The 19,090-nt window shown below is 32.6% G+C and overlaps 1 protein-coding gene and 1 pseudogene across 1 annotated transcript; both read right to left on the reverse strand.

Annotated features, from left to right (window-relative positions):
- Positions 1-380: 380 nt before the first annotated feature.
- Positions 381-1,589, reverse strand: LOC150028103 (RING-H2 finger protein ATL8-like). Its single transcript, XM_090301118.1, has one exon. The coding sequence runs from the start codon at positions 1,379-1,381 to the stop codon at positions 539-541; it is 843 nt and encodes a 280-aa protein (XP_090157244.1). The 5' UTR covers positions 1,382-1,589; the 3' UTR covers positions 381-538.
- A 12,267-nt stretch (positions 1,590-13,856) lies between these two features.
- Positions 13,857-18,269, reverse strand: LOC137833385 (uncharacterized; annotated as a pseudogene).
- Between the last annotated feature and the right edge of the window lie 821 nt (positions 18,270-19,090).

Here is a 19,090-nt window from a genome sequence, read left to right on the forward strand (position 1 = left end):
TACTAGTAGCAAATCTAATTAGGTAAAAAATGACAATAATAATTTACTGATTCAATACATTCGATGACAATATTATAATACACGGATAAAATGCACTTTTGTATTTAATGGTGACTAATTTTCTTAGAAGATTTTTTTAAGGTTTATTTTAAAACAAAATAAAATATTTGAAAGAATCAAGATGTGTGCAGTTCATACTGTAAAAGATTCAGTTCAGTGTATCAGATAATATTAAAATCTTTTCACACCCAATTCACAATTCTAAGTTGCAGAAGCAAAGGGAACCTTCTAAACAACTCTTGCTATTTAATATTCTACAAATTAATAAAATCACTTTCAAGTCCACAAGATAAAACATCATTGTCACATAAATAAACAAATTTAAATGAGAATCAATGATTAGTATTTTTATACATTTGAATCTATCTGAGATGAAACTACATGTTAATATGAAAATTATCATTCTTTGAAACCCTTATACTGTACAACAAAACCCAACACCCATTTTCTTCTCTCCATCACTTCCATTAACACCGAATCAAACTTCACAACCAAAAAATGTTCTTGTTATTCCTTCAAACTCTCTCTCTTCTCTCATAACTGAAGTCAACAAAACCCACCTGTTATTATTATTATTGTTATTATTATTATTAGTATTATTAGTGCTACCAACACCCCTTTCTCCAATCCCCAAAACGACGTCGTAACTGGCTGAACGATTCATGGTGGTGGAATTTCCACACTCGCCATCTTCTAGAACCTTCTTCTTCACTTCCTCAGGACATTTGATGGAAAAACCCTCTAAAGAGTGACCCGTGGAATGCGACCTCACAAGGACACCAAAGCCTCTCACAGAATCTTCCTCCTCCAACACGTGCCGCGCACGTGTATCCCCTTTCGATTCCGCGCTCACATCGCCGCGGCACACCGGGCACGTCACGTGCGCCGCCAGCCACGCGTCGATGCAGCGCGTGTGGAACACGTGCCCGCACTTCAGCAGCAGGCGGAGCGCGTCGGCGTCGGCGAAGTCCGCCAGACACACCGCGCATTGCATTGCGGTGGTTTTCTGCCCTTTGGGGTGGTTTAGTTTGAGTGCGGAGTAGGACATGACGGGGCACGCGGCGAGCACGCGCGGGTCGAGTCCGATCGTGGGTTGCGGAAGGGTGTTTTGGAGGGATACGTAGCGGATGGAGATGGAGCATAATGCGGTGACGACAAGGCCGGAAACGAAGATGATGATTGACATGAGAAGCGTTGCTTGGACGGTGTCGTCGTTGGATGGGCCATAAGGCGTCGCCGGTGAAGGGGATAGAGCGCGTGAGGTGCAGGACACTGCAGAAAGTGATGATGCGAGGAGGAAGAGGAGCACTATGGTGTTCATTGTTGTAATTTTTTGTAAATGGTTTGTGTGAGAATGATGTTTAAATAAGTAGAAGAAGAAAGGAAAATGGTACAGTATGGGTTCTGTGTTTTGGATATGTTGTGATTGTTCTGTTTGAATAGAAAATGGAAAAATGGAAAAAGATGTGATGGGGAAATGGAAAACCAGGAGCAGCAGAACATGGGTTTGAAGACAGAGGAACCTAGTTTCGTGTGTTATGAGAAACCCAAAACGCAAATATGTGTGCCAAATTTAAATGTAAACAAATAGACAGTTTTCTTAAAAATAATTATCCCTTTTGTTTTTGTTTTGTTGTGGTGGCGAGGATGTTGGTGAAAGCAGAGAAAATATATTTTAGAACACAGTGAAATGTTTTGTAATTCAGGGTAAATTTTCATTCTACATTTATATTTGTATTTCTCACAAACACTTTTTTTTTTCTTATCTATCACTATTTTATTTTTACTTTTTTATTTTTTATTTCCCTATCTAACACTATTTCAAAATAAATAAATAATAAATTAAAAAATGATAATTTTAATTTTAAATATATTAAAAAATAAATATTTTTAATGTTTAAAATAGTTAAAAACATAATTAATAAATAAAAAAATGAGTTTTTACACAATAAAAATAAAAAGTAATAAATTTAAAATGTTTACTTTAAAAATTATTTTTTTTAATGATGAAGAAAATAAAAAATTAAATTTCACATCAACATAAAAGTTGAATATATAAACATGAATTAATATTTATTTTTATTATTATTATTATTGATGATGTAATCATTTTAATTTCAAGTAAAAAATACAGGACATAATTATAAAAAAAACCAAGTTGAATAAAGACTGATATAGACATAAGAGAACAACATGATCGAATAAAAATATATTCATATTATCAAACACCAGGACACACATAGAGAATTTGTCCCAACATTACTGGATTGTGCATTTCTCGTCATTAATTATGTTTAATTTCACACAAACATTTAATGTATCATTGAATAAAATATTAAATGAATGATTATCTTTCATTTATATTTCTTTTTTATGATCAACATATACTTATTTAGTATCACCTTATATCTCTTATATTTATCTTATTTTCATTTTTTTCTGCCTTTTTTTTCTGTTTTTTTGTTTTTATTTTATTGTTGCTGTTTTTATTTTATAGACTTATTTATTTTTTCATTTTTTTCTTCTTATTTTTAAGCATTAAGTGTAACATTTGCATAGTTTTTTTTAGGATTTTGCATTTAGGGTAGACACTTCAATATTATTTGTGTGTCCACTATTAATTAATACTAATTGACTTTTGGATTTTTTATAATTATGTCTTGTATTTTTTACTTGAAATTATCATGATTACATCATCAATAATAATAAAAATAAACACTAATTTATGTTTATAGATTCAACTTTTATGTTGTTGTGGGGTTTAATTTTTTATTTTCTTTATTCTTAATTTATAAACTAAAAATTTTAAATTTATTACTTTTTTATTTTTATTTTCTAAAAACTCATTTCTTTATTCATTAATTATATTTCTAACTATTTTAAACATTAAAAATATTTATTTTTAATGCATTTAAAATTAAAATTATCAAAAATTAATTTATTATTTATTTATTTATTTATTTTTGAAATGGTGCTAAATAGGGAAATAAAATATAAAAGAGTGCTAGATATGGAAATAAAATACAAAAGGGTGCAAAAATAAAAATAAAAGAGTGCTAGATAAGAAAATAAAAATGTAAATGATGTTAGATAGAAAATTTACGTATTACTTTTCATTAATATTTTATATTTTTACTATATTTACGTATTACTTTTCATTAATATTTTTTATTTTTACTATATCAATTAATAGTGAGTGATTCATGTGTAAGAAATTGAGGTAACCACGTGTCCATGAAAGGAAAACAATAACAAATGATAATATTTATTTATAATATATTTTAAATGTTTTAAACTTCTAAAAAACGAAAGATTACTTAATATATATTATTATTAATGAGGTAGTTCAATTCTATATTCAAGATACATTTACTTTAGTCACTTCTAACCAAATAATATTTTTGTCTTTTCAGCCAATTCCAAATTGAACTGGCCTACTTATATAATAAGTTATTTTTTGTATAATAGTTACGTAATAAGTTAGTTATGAGTAAATCGAGAATGTGTTAATGATATAATTCACCATCTAAATAAATATTTAGATAAACAATCATTAGAATCCTATAACCAAAAAAAGAACTTACATTTTAATTACTAACATTTGTCAATAAAATGTTATTGATATTGAAGTTTGAATTATGTTCATATCACTTATATTAATTTTAAAATATAATTTATCTATTATTTAAATTTTGTAGTTAAAAAACTTTTTAAACTTGAAAAACAAATTAAACTTGCATCTAACTTTTTAAATGTAACACTTTCGAGAATTAATTAAGATTATCTACAACGAGAGTTGTTTAGCAATATTATGAGTTTTCCATTAATAAAATACTATCCTTTTGAGTCACATTTTATTTTGGTTGGTTTTAAATTAAAGAAGTTTTTTTATATAAATATTTTGTTCTTAGAGTTGTTAAGTTTTGTATTAAGTATAGGAGAGAGAATATAAAATATTTAAGAAAAAATGGTATTTATAAATCAAACAACTTGTTAAAGAGGAAAAATTAATTTGAAACTTTAAAATTAGGAGAGTTGTTTTTTTAACAATATTCTGATTTTATCTCCCATGTGTAGTTATTTATAAATGCCACTTAAAATAAAAAAAAAATATTTTTTTTTATATATTTTTTACTGACTTGTTGATTCACCAACCGATTTTTTTGGTGCAAAGAGAAAAATTCGAAGCTCAACAAATAACCCAAAAAAGCTCAATTTCAACAAGTTGGTAGTTATATGCGACAAAATAACTGAGTTAAATCAAAAAACATATTGTGATAGCTCTAATCTAACTATGTATTGTGAGATTAGCTTTTGATGAAATTAATTTGTTTAACTATTGAAATGTCGGACAACAAAATAGTTTCGTTGGATTGTTTATTGTTATTTTATTTTTTAAATCAACAAATATTATTATAATAAACCGAGAAAATGTGAAAAGAAATGAGAAGAAGAAATTTCAATACAATAAGAAGAACTCGATTGTATATAAATCAAAATGTGAGGCAAATTGAAAACCAAAATAATTAAAATTGAAGTGTAGTTCTGATATGAGTTGATTTTAGATTAACCATTTTTAGATGTGACACTTTACTTAGGATTAATATTTTAGCAATTAATGGTGAGTACCTAAGGAAGATTCTCACCAAACTTAACCAAATGGTTAAGTAAGTGTGAAAGTTCACTTCACGAAGACAAAGATTAAAAAACAAAATATGGTGAATATGGAATGCAATTGCGGAAATGAATTGGGAACATGGTAAGCATCAATGATGGTCATTGCCAAACCAAATGATAATCCATACTCAATAAATGAGCCAAAACCCAAGAACACAATTCAAGGAAACATATGGAAATTAAGAGCATAAATGGAATGGAAAATGGAAAGGAAAATGGAAGAAGAAACTTAGGAAAGGGATGGTGAGGATGATCACGCCACTTGGGGTGTGGAGGCCACCAAGATAAGTGGAAGGGTCGCTACTTGAGAGCCTCACACTCTTCAAGATACAACCATGTAAAGAGGAAACAAGCCTCACTATAAGCTCTCACAAAATGTGCCGAGTTTCTTTACTTCTCAAAATTCAAGATGTAAAATACAATGAGTAAGTCTCCTATTTATAGGTGAAAGAGCCTTGGAAAACAAGAAAGAAGGGTAGGATGAGAAAAGGGAAAAAATGTTCCTAGAAACTAGGTCAAATTGTCTTCCTAAAGGGCTAGGAATAAACTAAAATGATACCTACACCCCTTATTATGCCAAAGGCACTTTATTCTAGCCTATCTTTGTTATTTGGACCCCTAAAATGAGCCCAAATTATTTGCAAACATATTATATTTTTTAAGAAGACCAGAAGGAAAAACAATTGGTGTTTCGGTTTATGCCCATCTCCTCTGGTGAGGTCCATGAGATCCTTGGTGAGGTCTTGAATTGTTCGCTGAGATGACTGCTCACCGTGTGCCTTGTCTTTTGCTTCTTTGGTCATCTTCGTAACTACTTGATTTGTATCAAGTTCTAATTACTATCACATCTAACTATGATTGACTACTTATTATTCCCCTCTCTAAAAAAATTAATTCTAAACTTAACTAAATTAACTTCAACTTATTCTTTTCAACATAGGGTTAACCGTCTAGTGCTAGTTGTCTGTTGATTTTTGATCGTATATTGTTTGTTTTTGTATAATTTGTGCTCTTTAAGTTTCAGTTTGCAATCTTTATTACATCAACACTTTCATTCAAGCTTCCAAGGTCAAAATCAATTAGAAAAATATAACTTCAAATGATACTCTTTGGATGATTCAAGCAAAATATAAGTTGTAAAATGCAATTTTTATGATGTTTTTGTAAAAACTCTAATATTTTGGAGAAAATACAAATCTAATACAAAAACAAAAAATAAGAACCAAAGAAATCTCAAGGAAAAGAAATTAGTTTAGAAAAATACTAGAAAACTGAGAGTTATCAGGGATGGTTTGTCAACATTGATTGTATTTTATAAGTAGTAAGTACATGAACCTATAATTAACAATTGATTGTCTAAATCATTTAAATTAAGATATTATGTGATGAAAAAATAGGGAAAATTTTTGTGTTAAGAGAAAATTCAACACCTTATGCTTTTGATTAAGTGCTAAAAACACTTAAGTTCAAATATGATCATGCATCGTTCGTAAGACAATTGATGTTTAGCAACAGAGTATGAAAAATGCAAGTGTTGCGTTAATAAAACGAAACAACATTGTGCACTATTTTCTTATGTATGACAACGCACATATAAAATCAGATGGAACTCACATAAAAACATTAGACTATGAACGCATAAAACACTGTACATTATTCTCTTACATTTGATAAGACATATACAAGATTAGATGAAACACACAAAAATCTAACTTCGTTCTTCAATAAATATCTATATACCTATTTTATGTTGCAGGGAATGTCCACTACCTTTCGTCTGACCAAAGAGATTTGTTCAAGAATAAGACAAATTAGATTACCTTTTGGAGTTCATGCTAAAGTTGTTTTCTTCATCAACTTCCTGACTCAAACTATGTTAAACACAAGCTCAATTAGTTGCCATATACATTGTACACTTTTACCATGAGATGGTAGGAAGTGCTTTACTATCGATGGAGGTGTGTATTAGTAGTCATCTAAGATGTTGCATAGAGTAGAAGAGCATTTAAAGTTGCATTTAATGCAATGACCATATTCTATCTCAACAGACACATAAATAACATGAGAAGAATTAAAGTTGCTTAAAAATAGAAATGGTCTTGCAACGGTTATCTTCCTCCAAGCACCTATATATAAAACCTTCAGTCAAGAAGAGGAAAATATACATGAATTTACATTATGCTAAAATGCTTCTAAAATGCAAAGAAATCCTCGAATCTTTCAAAAGGAAGAAGAGAGAAAGCTTTTGTTTAGAGTAGAGATTGCACTATGGCTAAAGGGCAACAACTACTTGTTAAGTTATGATTGATTTGGTAAGGAATACTTAAAGGAGTAGTGAGGAGTGGCTAGAAGCCCAAAAAATACTCCTTAACAAGGTCAATAAAGATGGGCTACGATTCGAAAGAATATTTGGTTAGCCAAGAGTGGTTAGATGCAAAGAATACTCACTGGTCAGTCATGAGTGGCTTGAGTAAAGAATACTCAAGGGGTTAGCCAAGAGTCACTATTAATCAAAAGAATACCCAGTTAAGTCAGGAATGACTTGTGCCAAGAATACTCAATGGGTTAGCTAGGAGTGATTACGAGTCCAAAAATACATGAGTGTACTACAGAGTAGTAGTCTGCCTAGTTGAACTTGGCCTGTTGGCCAAGAAATATATGTAATATATTACGACATACGAACTAGTATAAATGGTTGTGTATATTTTATTTCTTCCTTATCTCTTTTACATTATATGTTATTATCATATGTTATAACCCAAGAATGAGAGTTAGTGTGAAAATACATACTAAAAATGTTTTTATCAAAGTGTTTTCAAATTAAGTATTTCAATCAGCACATGCAGTGACGACTGATAAGATGCAAGTACTATGATCTTATCACTTGTTAAATTAAATTAGAAAATATATTGATTAAGTGATTTAGTTAAAGTGCAAAAGTTGCATCTGATGTGACGTTTTAAACAAAAAAAAGTTGTATTTCAAATTAGTTTTCAAATATGTTGAATCGTTGCATTTTTTTATTTCATCATATGTAACCTATTGAAAGATATTTAGTTAAGTCCGCCTGTTCAAACCAATCTAGTTAATTCAAACTTGTGCTTGCATAAGTTCATCAGACATTACCATATGATACCTTAACTAAAAATTTCTTTTAAATACTCACAATGAGACTATGCCTGTGAAACTTTTTTAGAAATCACTAAATCATAATTCAACCATCTCTTCTTTTTATATCCCTGTTTTTCATATCTTGCACCTCGAAATACATATGTAGGTATATAAATATTAGTGCAATGAACTTGTCATAATCCATGATTATGTGATAATCTTGTAGATCAAAATCTTTGATTGAATCAAGTGTTCATATCTAATAGAACATATTTAATGAGTTTTACGAAAGACATTTATTTGTTGTTTCTCTATTTAATATCCATTTTAAATTTAAGTACATTTGTAAATCTAAAGTTTTTGAAATTGAGTTAGATGTTGTTTATTGAATTGTTAATGTTGATTATTAATTCTGATTTTATTATTATTAATTCTGATTTTATTACCCTTAAATTATTATACCGTTATTATTGCATTAATGGTCAGTTTATAGTGCGGTTAGTATTCTTATTTTATAACTTCCAGTAATTGTAATTTTATTATATATATATATATTATTGAAGTCAGTAATTACCTTCAATCAGTTTCTACAACCTTTTGCCTTCTCTTATTTCTTTCAATTAGTTCTTACAACTGTATTAAGAGCTAGTTTGTTATCATGAACTCTACCCAATTATCAATCCCTATCCTTGATGGAAAAAAATCACAATCGGTGGTGTGTGCAAATGAGAGTTTTGTTTGATTATCATGAGTTATGGGATGTCGTTGAGAGTGGAATGTCTGCATTAGCTGTTAATGCAACTGAGGCGCCACGAGTAGCGCATCTTGATCAGAAGAAGAAGGACAATAAGGCTTTGTATCTCATCCATCAAGGGATGAATGACAAGACGTTTGAGTAGATAGAAGAAGCAACAACTGCCGGTGAGGATTGGACAATTTTGTCAACCAAATTATAAAGGTGATGACAAGATCAAGAGGGTGTGTCTTCAAACCCTAAGACGCCAATATGAACTAGATGGAAACCACAAAGAATGTTGATGTCTATATAAATAAAGTTCTTGCCTTAACAAATCAGATGAAGACCAATGGTGAAACACATTCGGAGTAGGCAAAGGTGGAGAAGATTTTGAGATCTTTAACTTCCAGATTTGAACATGTTGTTGCTGCAATTGAAGAGGTAATGACATTTCAAAAATGACAGTAAGATTATTGTTTGGTTCCCTACGAGCGCATGAGCAACTGATGAATGACAATAAGATTGAAAAACCAATTGAACAAGCTTTACAAGCACAAGGCTCAATTGGTAGCCCCTATCATAAACATGGTATTTATTGTAGCAAAGGTCGTGGTGGCCAGAATCATGGAGGCGCTGAGCAAAACAACACTGGTTCCAATCACATTCCAAGTTCAAATAACTCTTGGCGCGGAGAACGTGGTCGCGGTGAACGTGGAGGCATGTATAATAAATCAAATGTGGAGTGTTATAACTGCCATAAACGTGACCATTATGCAAATGAGTGCAGATCAAAAGGTGATAATCATGCTTCCAATTGTGCTCAAGAAAATAGTAATCACGAACAAGATGAAGAGGATCATGAAGTATTAATGACAACCACATCAAATGAAACTCCAAACAACCAGACTTGGTATTTGGATATAGGTTGCACAAATCATATGTGTGGTAAGAAGGAGTTGTTTGCAGATTTGGATGACTCATTTCACACAAAAGTGAAATTCGGTGATGGTAGGTTCGTTCCGATGATTGGAAAAGGGCAAATTCTTATCACATTGAAGAATGGTGATCACATGTACATCTATTATGTTTTCTATGTACCTGATATGAAAAGTAATTTGTTGAGTATGGGACAGCTGGCTAAAAAGGGTTACGTGATGCACATAGCTGAAAATAAATTATCAATTTTTAATAAAAAAAGGTAGTTTGATTCTTAAAACCTTTTTATCAAAAAATCGCATGTTTCCAGTAGATTTGCATATGGGTGATTTCAAGTGCTTGAATGCAATATTGATTAATGAATTGTGGTTGTGGCATTTACGCTTTGGGCACTTAAATTTTCAGAGTTTGGAAAATCTCTCCAAACGAAATTTAGAGAATGGTTTACCCCATATTCATCACCCTGATCAATTGTGTGAGGATGCATTTTTGGAAAGAATCACAAGATACCATTTGTTAAGGAGCCTTGGCGTGCAAAATTTCCTTTGGAGCTTGTTCATACAGATGTTTGTGGCCTGATCAACATATCATCAGTTGGAGGTAATAAGTATTTTTTAACCTTTATTGATGATTTTCAAGGAAAACCTGGATTTATCTATTGAAAAGCAAGGATGATGTATTCCACTGCTTTAAAATATTTAAAGCATTTGTTGAAAGACAGAGTGACAGACAAATTAAGATGGTGCGTAGTGATGGAGGAGGTGAGTACAAGTCTAATGAGTTCAAGAGGCAATGTGAAGAACTTGGGTTGCAACATAACATAACATGTCCCTACACACCTCAACACAACAGAGTTGCCCGAGAGAAAGAATAGAACAATCATGGACATGGCGAGGAGCATCCTTAAAGCGAAAGGTATGCCAAATTATTTTTGGGTTGAGGCCGTAACATGTGCGGTATATTTGATAAACAGATCACCCACTCGGAGTGTTCCTAACACAACTCCGATTGAGGCATGAAGCAGATTCAAACCCAATGTGCAGCACTTGAAGGTATTTGGGTCAATTACTTATGCTCATGTCCCCAATGCAGCAAGATCGAAGTTGGATGATAAGGCAGTGAAGACCATTTTCATGGGATATAAGCATGGGGGATACAAATTGTACAATCCAATGACAAAGAAGGTGATTGTTAGTCATGATGTTACATTTGTCGAAGATGAGGAATGACAATGGAATGCAACAACTGAAATGGATTCGAAAAAAAAAAATATTTACGTTTTGAACGATGATGTGGAAGATATAGTCACTCTTGAAGCACCTGCAGTTCAACCTGAAGCTGTAATTCAACTTGAAGTTGCAACTCCAATTGCAACTATGATGGAGCGACTAAGAAGGCAGCAACGACAACCTGTACACCTTCAAGATTGCGAAGTAAATCTTGATGATGAAGTTGATGACAATGGAGATTTAGTTCACTTTGCTTTTCTTGCAGAATCAGAACCCGTGAGACTTGCAGATGCCATTCAACACCCCAAATGGCAAGAGACTATGAATAAAGAATTGATGACGATTGAGAAAAACAATATCATGACTCAAATTGGTTTTAATCTAAATATTCCAATTAAGATTTATGTTGACAATGTCTTTGCAATTAATCTTGTAGAGAATCCAGTTTTTGATCAAAGAAGTAAACACATTGATATTCGATATCACTTCCTGCAAGACCAAGTTAAGTTAAGGAAGAGATATGTTGGGCATGAAGGTTTTTCCAAATCAGAATTAAGGGAGGGTGTTGATTATTAATTCTGTTTTTATTATTACTAATTCTGATTTTATTATTATTAATTCTGATTTTATTATCCTTAAACTATTATACCGTTACTATTGCATTAATGCTTAGTTTATAGGGTGGTTAGTATTCCTATTTTATAACTTTCACTCATTGTAATTTTATTATATATATTATTGAAATAAATAAAATGAATAAGATCAGTTCAGCAGTTTTGTAATTTTGTGTAATTACCTTCAATCAGTTTCTACAACCTTTTACCTTCTTTTATTTCTTTCAATCAGTTAATGTATTATGAATTATGATAGATTGTAAATTGATATTTTGATTAAGAATAGTATATTGATCTTATTCTTAGTAGTATAGCTATGTTATTGTTGTTGCGTCGTTGTTCTTTATACACAAACATAAGATGTTGCAATTCCAAGAAATGATTTTAAGTAATAGAAAATATTTTAATTAAACATATTTATATTATTGGTGAATTAACATGATGTAAGTGGATAGTTATATAATTTGAGATATTAAAAAATGTAACAAATATATCTTTTATGTTGAGATTAATTCATTTGTATAGTATATTTTATTAATAATTATTATTATAATTATTATTTCTCATTTATGAAAAATATTTAAAGTTTGAAAAATAAGTCAAGATAACTGTTTAATATTATTGTAAGTTTTATATTAAAAGATAAATATAAATACTTTTAAGGTGGTGGATAAAGAATAGATCAATTGATTAAATCATGAATTATTTAATAAATAATTTGATTAGAAAAAAAAAATTAATTTATTATAATATTTTGTTGTTGTTGTTATTATTATTATTTTTGAACAAAGGTATACAAATATTGTGTGTAAAATAATATAGTTAAATGTAATTAGAAGTGATAAAAGGAGTTTGTTGAGTGATGGATGAAACTCATAATTAAGATTGGACCCTTGAATTTTAGACAAGATTATATCAATAGGAATCTAGTAGGGTCCAAAATTTGACCCAAAAACAATTGGATCTTACATTAATGTGTGTCGGAAAGTTATTTTCCTTATAAATAGCTTCTCCTCTTAAAATGAATATTCATGTTTTTCTAATTTTTTAATAAAATAATATGTTTTTTTACTTTTTAAAATACACTTATCTCTATTATGTTTTCAATAAAACAATCCTCTGTTTTTTTTTGTTTTTTTTTTTATTTTTTATTTTTGATAAAATAAAATATAAAAAATTATAGAATTTTGTATAAAGAAAATAAAATAATTTAATTATTAAATATTTACAATACCTAAAAAGATTTTATCGTCACTAAAAAATATAGTCTTGTAATAAAAAAATACTGTTTTAATTTAAAAAAACCTCAAGAGTGGTGGATGCAATTTTTTTTTCATTCAATTTTTACTTATAGAAATACTTCATTCTTCATTTTTTTATATTTTATATTTTATTTTTTAATTAAATATTATTTTTAAATAAAAAAGCAAGTGACACTTTATTAAGAAGATGATATTTTTTTATTAAAATATAAATGAAGTGAGTTTCTTTTAAAAGTTAAAGAGAGTGTGATTATTATTTTACTAAAAACATAACAATGAGGAATATCTATTTTAAAATTAGAGGAGTTGAACTGTTACATAATCTCATAAAATATAAATATAATTTCAAAATGATTGTTATTATTTGTAACTTAGAATATATGAAATATTAGTATAAAAGTTGCATAGAATATATTAGTATATTAGTATAAAAGTTCCCTAATGATATTTAAGATGAATTTTTTTATTTAAAAAACATGAATGTAACAAATCATTTACTTTTTCTTATAACTTCTCTCCAAAAATGACTAATTATATAATGTTCATAACAGAAAGTAGCTTAATAGTTTAAAAAAAAAGTTTGATAACCTTGTTTTCTGAAACTTTGGCTTTGATCAAAGTCACATCGTAAAAAAAAAGTAATTTACTTTGATCAAAGTTCTTTATTAATTTTAAATTTGAAGCAAAATACTCAATCTGATAAGAAACACTATTTTGAAACTTTAACACATTGAAGTGCATCACCTTGATTTATTCTTATTATAATCATAATAAAACATGAAAGCTTTTTATATAAAAAAAATTAACTAGGTTTGTGGTTATCTGTAGCTATTCTGAAGATTGGAGTCATATTTTTATTTTAAAAAATATTTCATAAGATTAAAAAGTAATATATGTTTAAATTGTCATTGATCTATTTAAGTATAATCTTTACCACCTCAATAAGTTTAATATAAATATAACAAAAGTAATTGAAAGAATATTCTCTGTTTTATTCAATCTGTCTTTCATCTATAGCAATGATACATATATATAACCATAGCATTAGAATCGTACAGAACCGTACAGATTCTTTTTCTCACATAACATCTGTAATTAAGACTAATTATAGACCCATTAATAGTGATTATATTCCTATAATTAAGTCTAATTATAGACTCATTAATAGTGATTATATTCCTGTAATTAAGTCTAATTAAGTCTAATAATGATTTTGTCCGGTAATATCCCCTCAAGTTGGAGCATGTAAGTCTTGAATGCCCAACTTGACCAAGATGGCTCCAAACTTTTTAGCACCGAGAGCTTTGGTGAAAAGGTCAGCTAGTTGTGTATGTGTGGGCACATAGGATGGAAGAAGGCGCTTGTGAATGATTTCATCTTGAACAAAGTGGCAGTCAACTTCAATGTGTTTGGTGCGTTCGTGGAAGACCGGGTTTTTAGCAATGTGAACTGCTGCTTGACTATCACAATAAAGACGAATTGGGTCAGGATGAGGAACATGTAGAGAAGTGAGAATGTCTTTAATCTACTTTAATTCTCGGGTGGTCTTAGCCATTGATCGATATTCAGCCTCAGCAGAGGAGGCAGAAACCGTTTGTTGTTTCTGGGTTTTCCAAGAGATTGGGGAAGTGCCGAGTTGAATAAACCATTCGGTGAGAGATTTCCGTGTCAGTGGACAACTTGCCCAATCAGAATCACACCACCCAAAGAGTTGTAAGTTGTTCTCTCGAGGTAGGAGTATTCCTTGTCCAGGATGCCCCTTTAAATATCGAACAACACGAAGAGCAGCTTGCCAATGCTCGGAGCGTGGATTTTGCATAAATTGAGATAAAGCTTGGACACTGTAGGCAAGGTCAGGTCGAGTGAAACACAGATAAATTAACCTCCCAACAAGTCTACGATAAGTAGCCGGGTCAGAAAGAAAAGAACCAGTAGCGGAGCTCAATTTGTGATTTTCTTCACATGGTGTAGTGGCGGGCTTCGCACCCAACAATCCGACTTCAGTAATGATATCTAAGGCATATTTCCTCTGACAAAGGAAGATTCCGTTGGGGGAGCGAGCAACTTCAACCCCCAGGAAGTACTTGAGGCGGCCTAAATCTTTCATATGAAAGCATTGATTTAAGTAGCCTTTAAAACATTGGATGACAGTACCATTATTCCCTGCAATCACAAGATCATCAACGTAGACTAGCACAACCAACTGTATGTCATTATTATTGAGAGTAAACAGGGAATGATCCTTCGGGGATTGTTGGAAGCCGTAACGAGTGAGAGAAGAAGATAGTTTAGCAAACCAACACCTGGGGGCCTGTCGGAGGCCATATAGAGACTTTTGAAGCTTGCACACTGCCCCTGGTTGAGATTCTTGGAAGCCAGGAGGGAGTTTCATATAAACCTCATCATCAAGATCACCATGGAGAAACGCATTGTGAACGTCCATCTGATGAAGCTCCCAATCTTTTGCGGCTGCTACTGCTAGAGTTGTGCGAATGGTTACCGTCTTTACGACAGGAGAAAACGTCTCGTTGTAATCCAAACCCTCCACTTGATGATTGCCAAGAATTACCAATCGAGCCTTGAATCTTTCAATTGTTCCATCCGAATTGTATTTGATTTTGTAGATCCATTTACACCCAAGTGCCTTCTTTCCAGGAGGGAGAGCGGTGAGTTTCCAGGTGTCATTGAGTTCGAGAGCATGAATCTCCTGTGCCATAGCATCACGCCACTGGGGTTCTCGGACCGCTTGAGAAAAGAACAGGGGTTCCTGCTCGGTGTGTAAAGAGGCAAGAAAACTTTGATGATGGTTAGAAAAGGAATCACAATTCACAAAATCATGTATAGGATACGAAACACCTGAGGATTCTGTTGAAGGAGGTGACGGAACAGAGGGGCTTGATGGTATCGTGGTGGCTGTGACAAAATCGCGTAACCGTACGGAAGGCAGCTTCGCGCGATGCCCTCGCCCAAGGGGAACCGCGACCGTCAGCGGTGGTGAAGAAACCGACGGCGCCGTCTCCGTCGGACGCGGTGGTGGATCCGCAGGTAGCGTCGAGGCTTCTATACACGGATCGGAGTCGTTGATAGTGTGGTCGAAGTCATCTGTGAGGGTAGCATCCTCCTTGGCTGGGATGGGAGATGCAATGGGTTGGTTGACGATGCATTCATCTAGATTTGAGGAGGCAACTTCATGAAGAAAATGTGGGTCCGTTCCAGTTTCTAAAGAGTTGGCAATAATTGGGTTTTGCAATGGTGGTGCAGTGTCCATCTTTTTGGCTTCAAAATATGGAAATTTATTTTCGAAAAAATGTACATCACGAGAGACAAAGAAAGTTTCTGTTTCCAAATCAAATAATTTCCATCCTTTTTGGCCATATGGATACCCGACAAACACACATTTTCGGCTACGACTATCAAATTTATCCCGCTGTCTATTTTGATTATGAGCATAACATAATGAACCAAATACTCGTAAGTGCGCGTAGCTGGGTACACATCCATGGATCACTTCATAAGGGGTTTTTCCTTTTAGAATGGAGGATGGTGTGAGATTGATTAAGTAGCCTGCAGTCAAAACGCATTCCCCCCAAAATTTAATGGGAAGATTGCCTTGAAACCGTAATGACCGAGCAACATTCAGAATATGCCGATGCTTGCGTTCAACGCGTCCATTTTGTTGCGGGGTCCCGACACAGGAAGTTTGGTGAAGGATACCTTGTTGCATGAAATAGTGTTTTAGACACATGAATTCGGTTCCATTGTCAGAGCGAACCATTTTAACACATTTGTTGTATTGCCTCTCAACGAGTGTGAAAATTTTTTCAAAGTCACTGATACCTCTGTTTTTTCTTTTAACAAATAGATCCAAACTGCCCGTGAACAATCATCCACAATTGTCAAAAAATATGAAGCACCACAGGATGAAGGAGTTTTATAAGGACCCCATAAGTCACAATGAATTAAATCAAAAATATTCAAAGCTTGATGCGCACTTAAGAAAAACTTATCTCTCGTTTGTTTCGATTTTTCACAAACTTCACAAACTGTATTCAACTCATCACGAGTACATTTCCCACTTATATCAGGAAGCATTTGCACAATCTGAAATGACGGATGTCCTAATCTTTGGTGCCAAAGTGCTAGTTGATTTTCCATCTTGACATGACATGCTTGAGTCTTCCGTACCCCACGATACCAATAAAGCCCATCTTTCCGTTCACCTGCTCCAATCAGCGTCCTCGAAGTGCGGTCCTGTATAATACACAATTTATCAGTGAATGTTACAACACAATTTTCTTCATCCGTCAATTGAGGTACTGAAAGTAAATTGCATTTTAATTTGGGAACATAAAGGACATTTTTCAATTCAAGTCCTTCTTCAAGTTCGCAAGCTAGAACACGTTCACCATCGGGTAACCCTACGGGGCACCTTTGTATAGTTTCCTTTTCACTCAAATTTTCCAGTGACCCGGTCATATGGTTTGATGCCCCACTGTCAATAATCCACAAATCCCAAATGCTCTTACCAGTCATTTTCTCTGATTCATTTGATTTTTGTTTGCTGATCATATCAACCAGTACCTTCCATTGTTCATTGGTCAGACCTGCCATCTCAAGTTTCTTGTCGTCATTGTTGGCTTGACTGTTGCTTCCACTAGCGTGTGCCACATTTGCACGTGTCGGGTTACCTTTGTTTCGCATCCCTTGGCGTCCCCTGCCGTTCCATTTGCCTTCACTTTTTGGTCTGTCACCCCACCATTCGGGATATCCGATCAATTGGAAGCATCCCTTCATGTCATGACCATTTTTACCGCAATGACTGCACGTCATTAATTTTTCTACCATATCTCCACGCCCTTTTTCTTTGTAGTTGGCCTGCATAGCGAGACCCACGACCAACCCCCTTTCTTCCGTTGATTTGGCCATCATTCTCACTCTTTCTTCTTGTACCAACATAGCATATACGCGGTTCAGAGACGGTAATGGATCTGAGGCCAGAATGTTTGATCTTACTGTCCCGTAGCTTGCGTCATCCAACCCCATAAGGAGTTGATGAACCTTCTCCTCCTCCCTTCGTTTTTCCAACTGAGCACCAATCCCACACTTGCATCCACCACACGTACAAGATGGAATTTTGTCACTGTTAGCAAGCTCATCCCAAAGGACCTTCAATTTTCCAAAGTAAGTTGCCACCACCATTCCCTCCTGCTTGCATCTTGACAAGTCCGACCTTAGTTGTTGAATTCTAGGTCCATTCACGATCGAGAATCTTTCTTTAATGTCTTCCCACAAGTTATGTGCGGTCTCACCATATGCTACTGTGGATCGTAAGCTTGGTTCAATGGTGTTTAGAATCCAAGATACAATCATGGACTGCACGGTCCACCAATCTTCAAGGTCGGGTGCCTCATCCTCTGGTTGGATATGCGTTCCATCAAATGAAGCCCCATTTTCTCCGGGCACGAAGCGAGATCTTTACTGCTCTTGCCCATTCGTCGTAATTTTCTCCACGCAATTGGACTTGCGTGATTATGTTTCCGGGATTGTCACTCGCGTTGAGATCAAATGACGAGTAGGTCTTCTTAGCACCTCCTCCTTCGTGCTCTGCTTTGTTGACATTATTCCTTTCTAGTGCATCTGCCATGGTTGTGCACCGTTGCCTTTGCTTTGTGTTTGTCGGGTATCAGAGTTTTGTGCTCTGATACCATGAAAGAATATTCTCTGTTTTATTCAATCTGTCTTTCATCTATAGCAATGATACATATATATAACCATAGCATTAGAACCGTACAGAACCGTACAGATTCTTTTTCTCACATAACATCTGTAATCAAGACTAATTATAGACCCATTAATAGTGATTATATTCCTATAATTAAGTCTAATTATAGACTCATTAATAGTTATTATATTCATGTAATTAAGTCTAATTAAGTCTAATAATGATTTTGTCCGGTAATACTCCTATAATTAGGTCTAATTATAGACTAATTAATAGTGATTATATTCCTGTAATTAAGTCTAATTAAGTCTAATAATGATTTTGTCCGATAATAGTAATCATCACTCATTTCAAATAAAATTAAAAACTTACAAAATATGAAATTAGATGAGAACAATCTCTATCTCTATCTTGATAAATATAAACCTTTTCCGGACTATATGCTTTCATAATCATTAGGAATGATAACAATTGTTAATATTTAATTAGATTATTTTTTTTTGTTTACAATGTAAAATTTATATTTTTATTTGTTTTTATTTTTAATATTTGAAAATTATGAATCTTTTCTTCTTATTATCGTCTTTGTTGGATGATACTAGAGGAAACATGATACTATCAACAAATTAATCTTAAAAGGATAAATGCTTTTTTCTTTAACATTAAATAATAATAAAAAGATTACAATTCAATGTTAAAGAGTAAAGAAAAAAAAATTCAACTGCATAAAGTTAAGAATAGAG

The sequence above is a fragment of the Phaseolus vulgaris genome, chromosome 4 (genome assembly GCF_051622355.1).
Source record: "Phaseolus vulgaris cultivar YP4 chromosome 4, ASM5162235v1, whole genome shotgun sequence".
Lineage (NCBI taxonomy): Eukaryota > Viridiplantae > Streptophyta > Magnoliopsida > Fabales > Fabaceae > Phaseolus > Phaseolus vulgaris.

Coding starts and splice junctions, on each gene's coding strand:
- LOC150028103 (XM_090301118.1), bottom strand. CDS start 1,381: ATGAACACCATAGTGCTCCTCTTCCTCCTCGCATCATCACTTTCTGCA.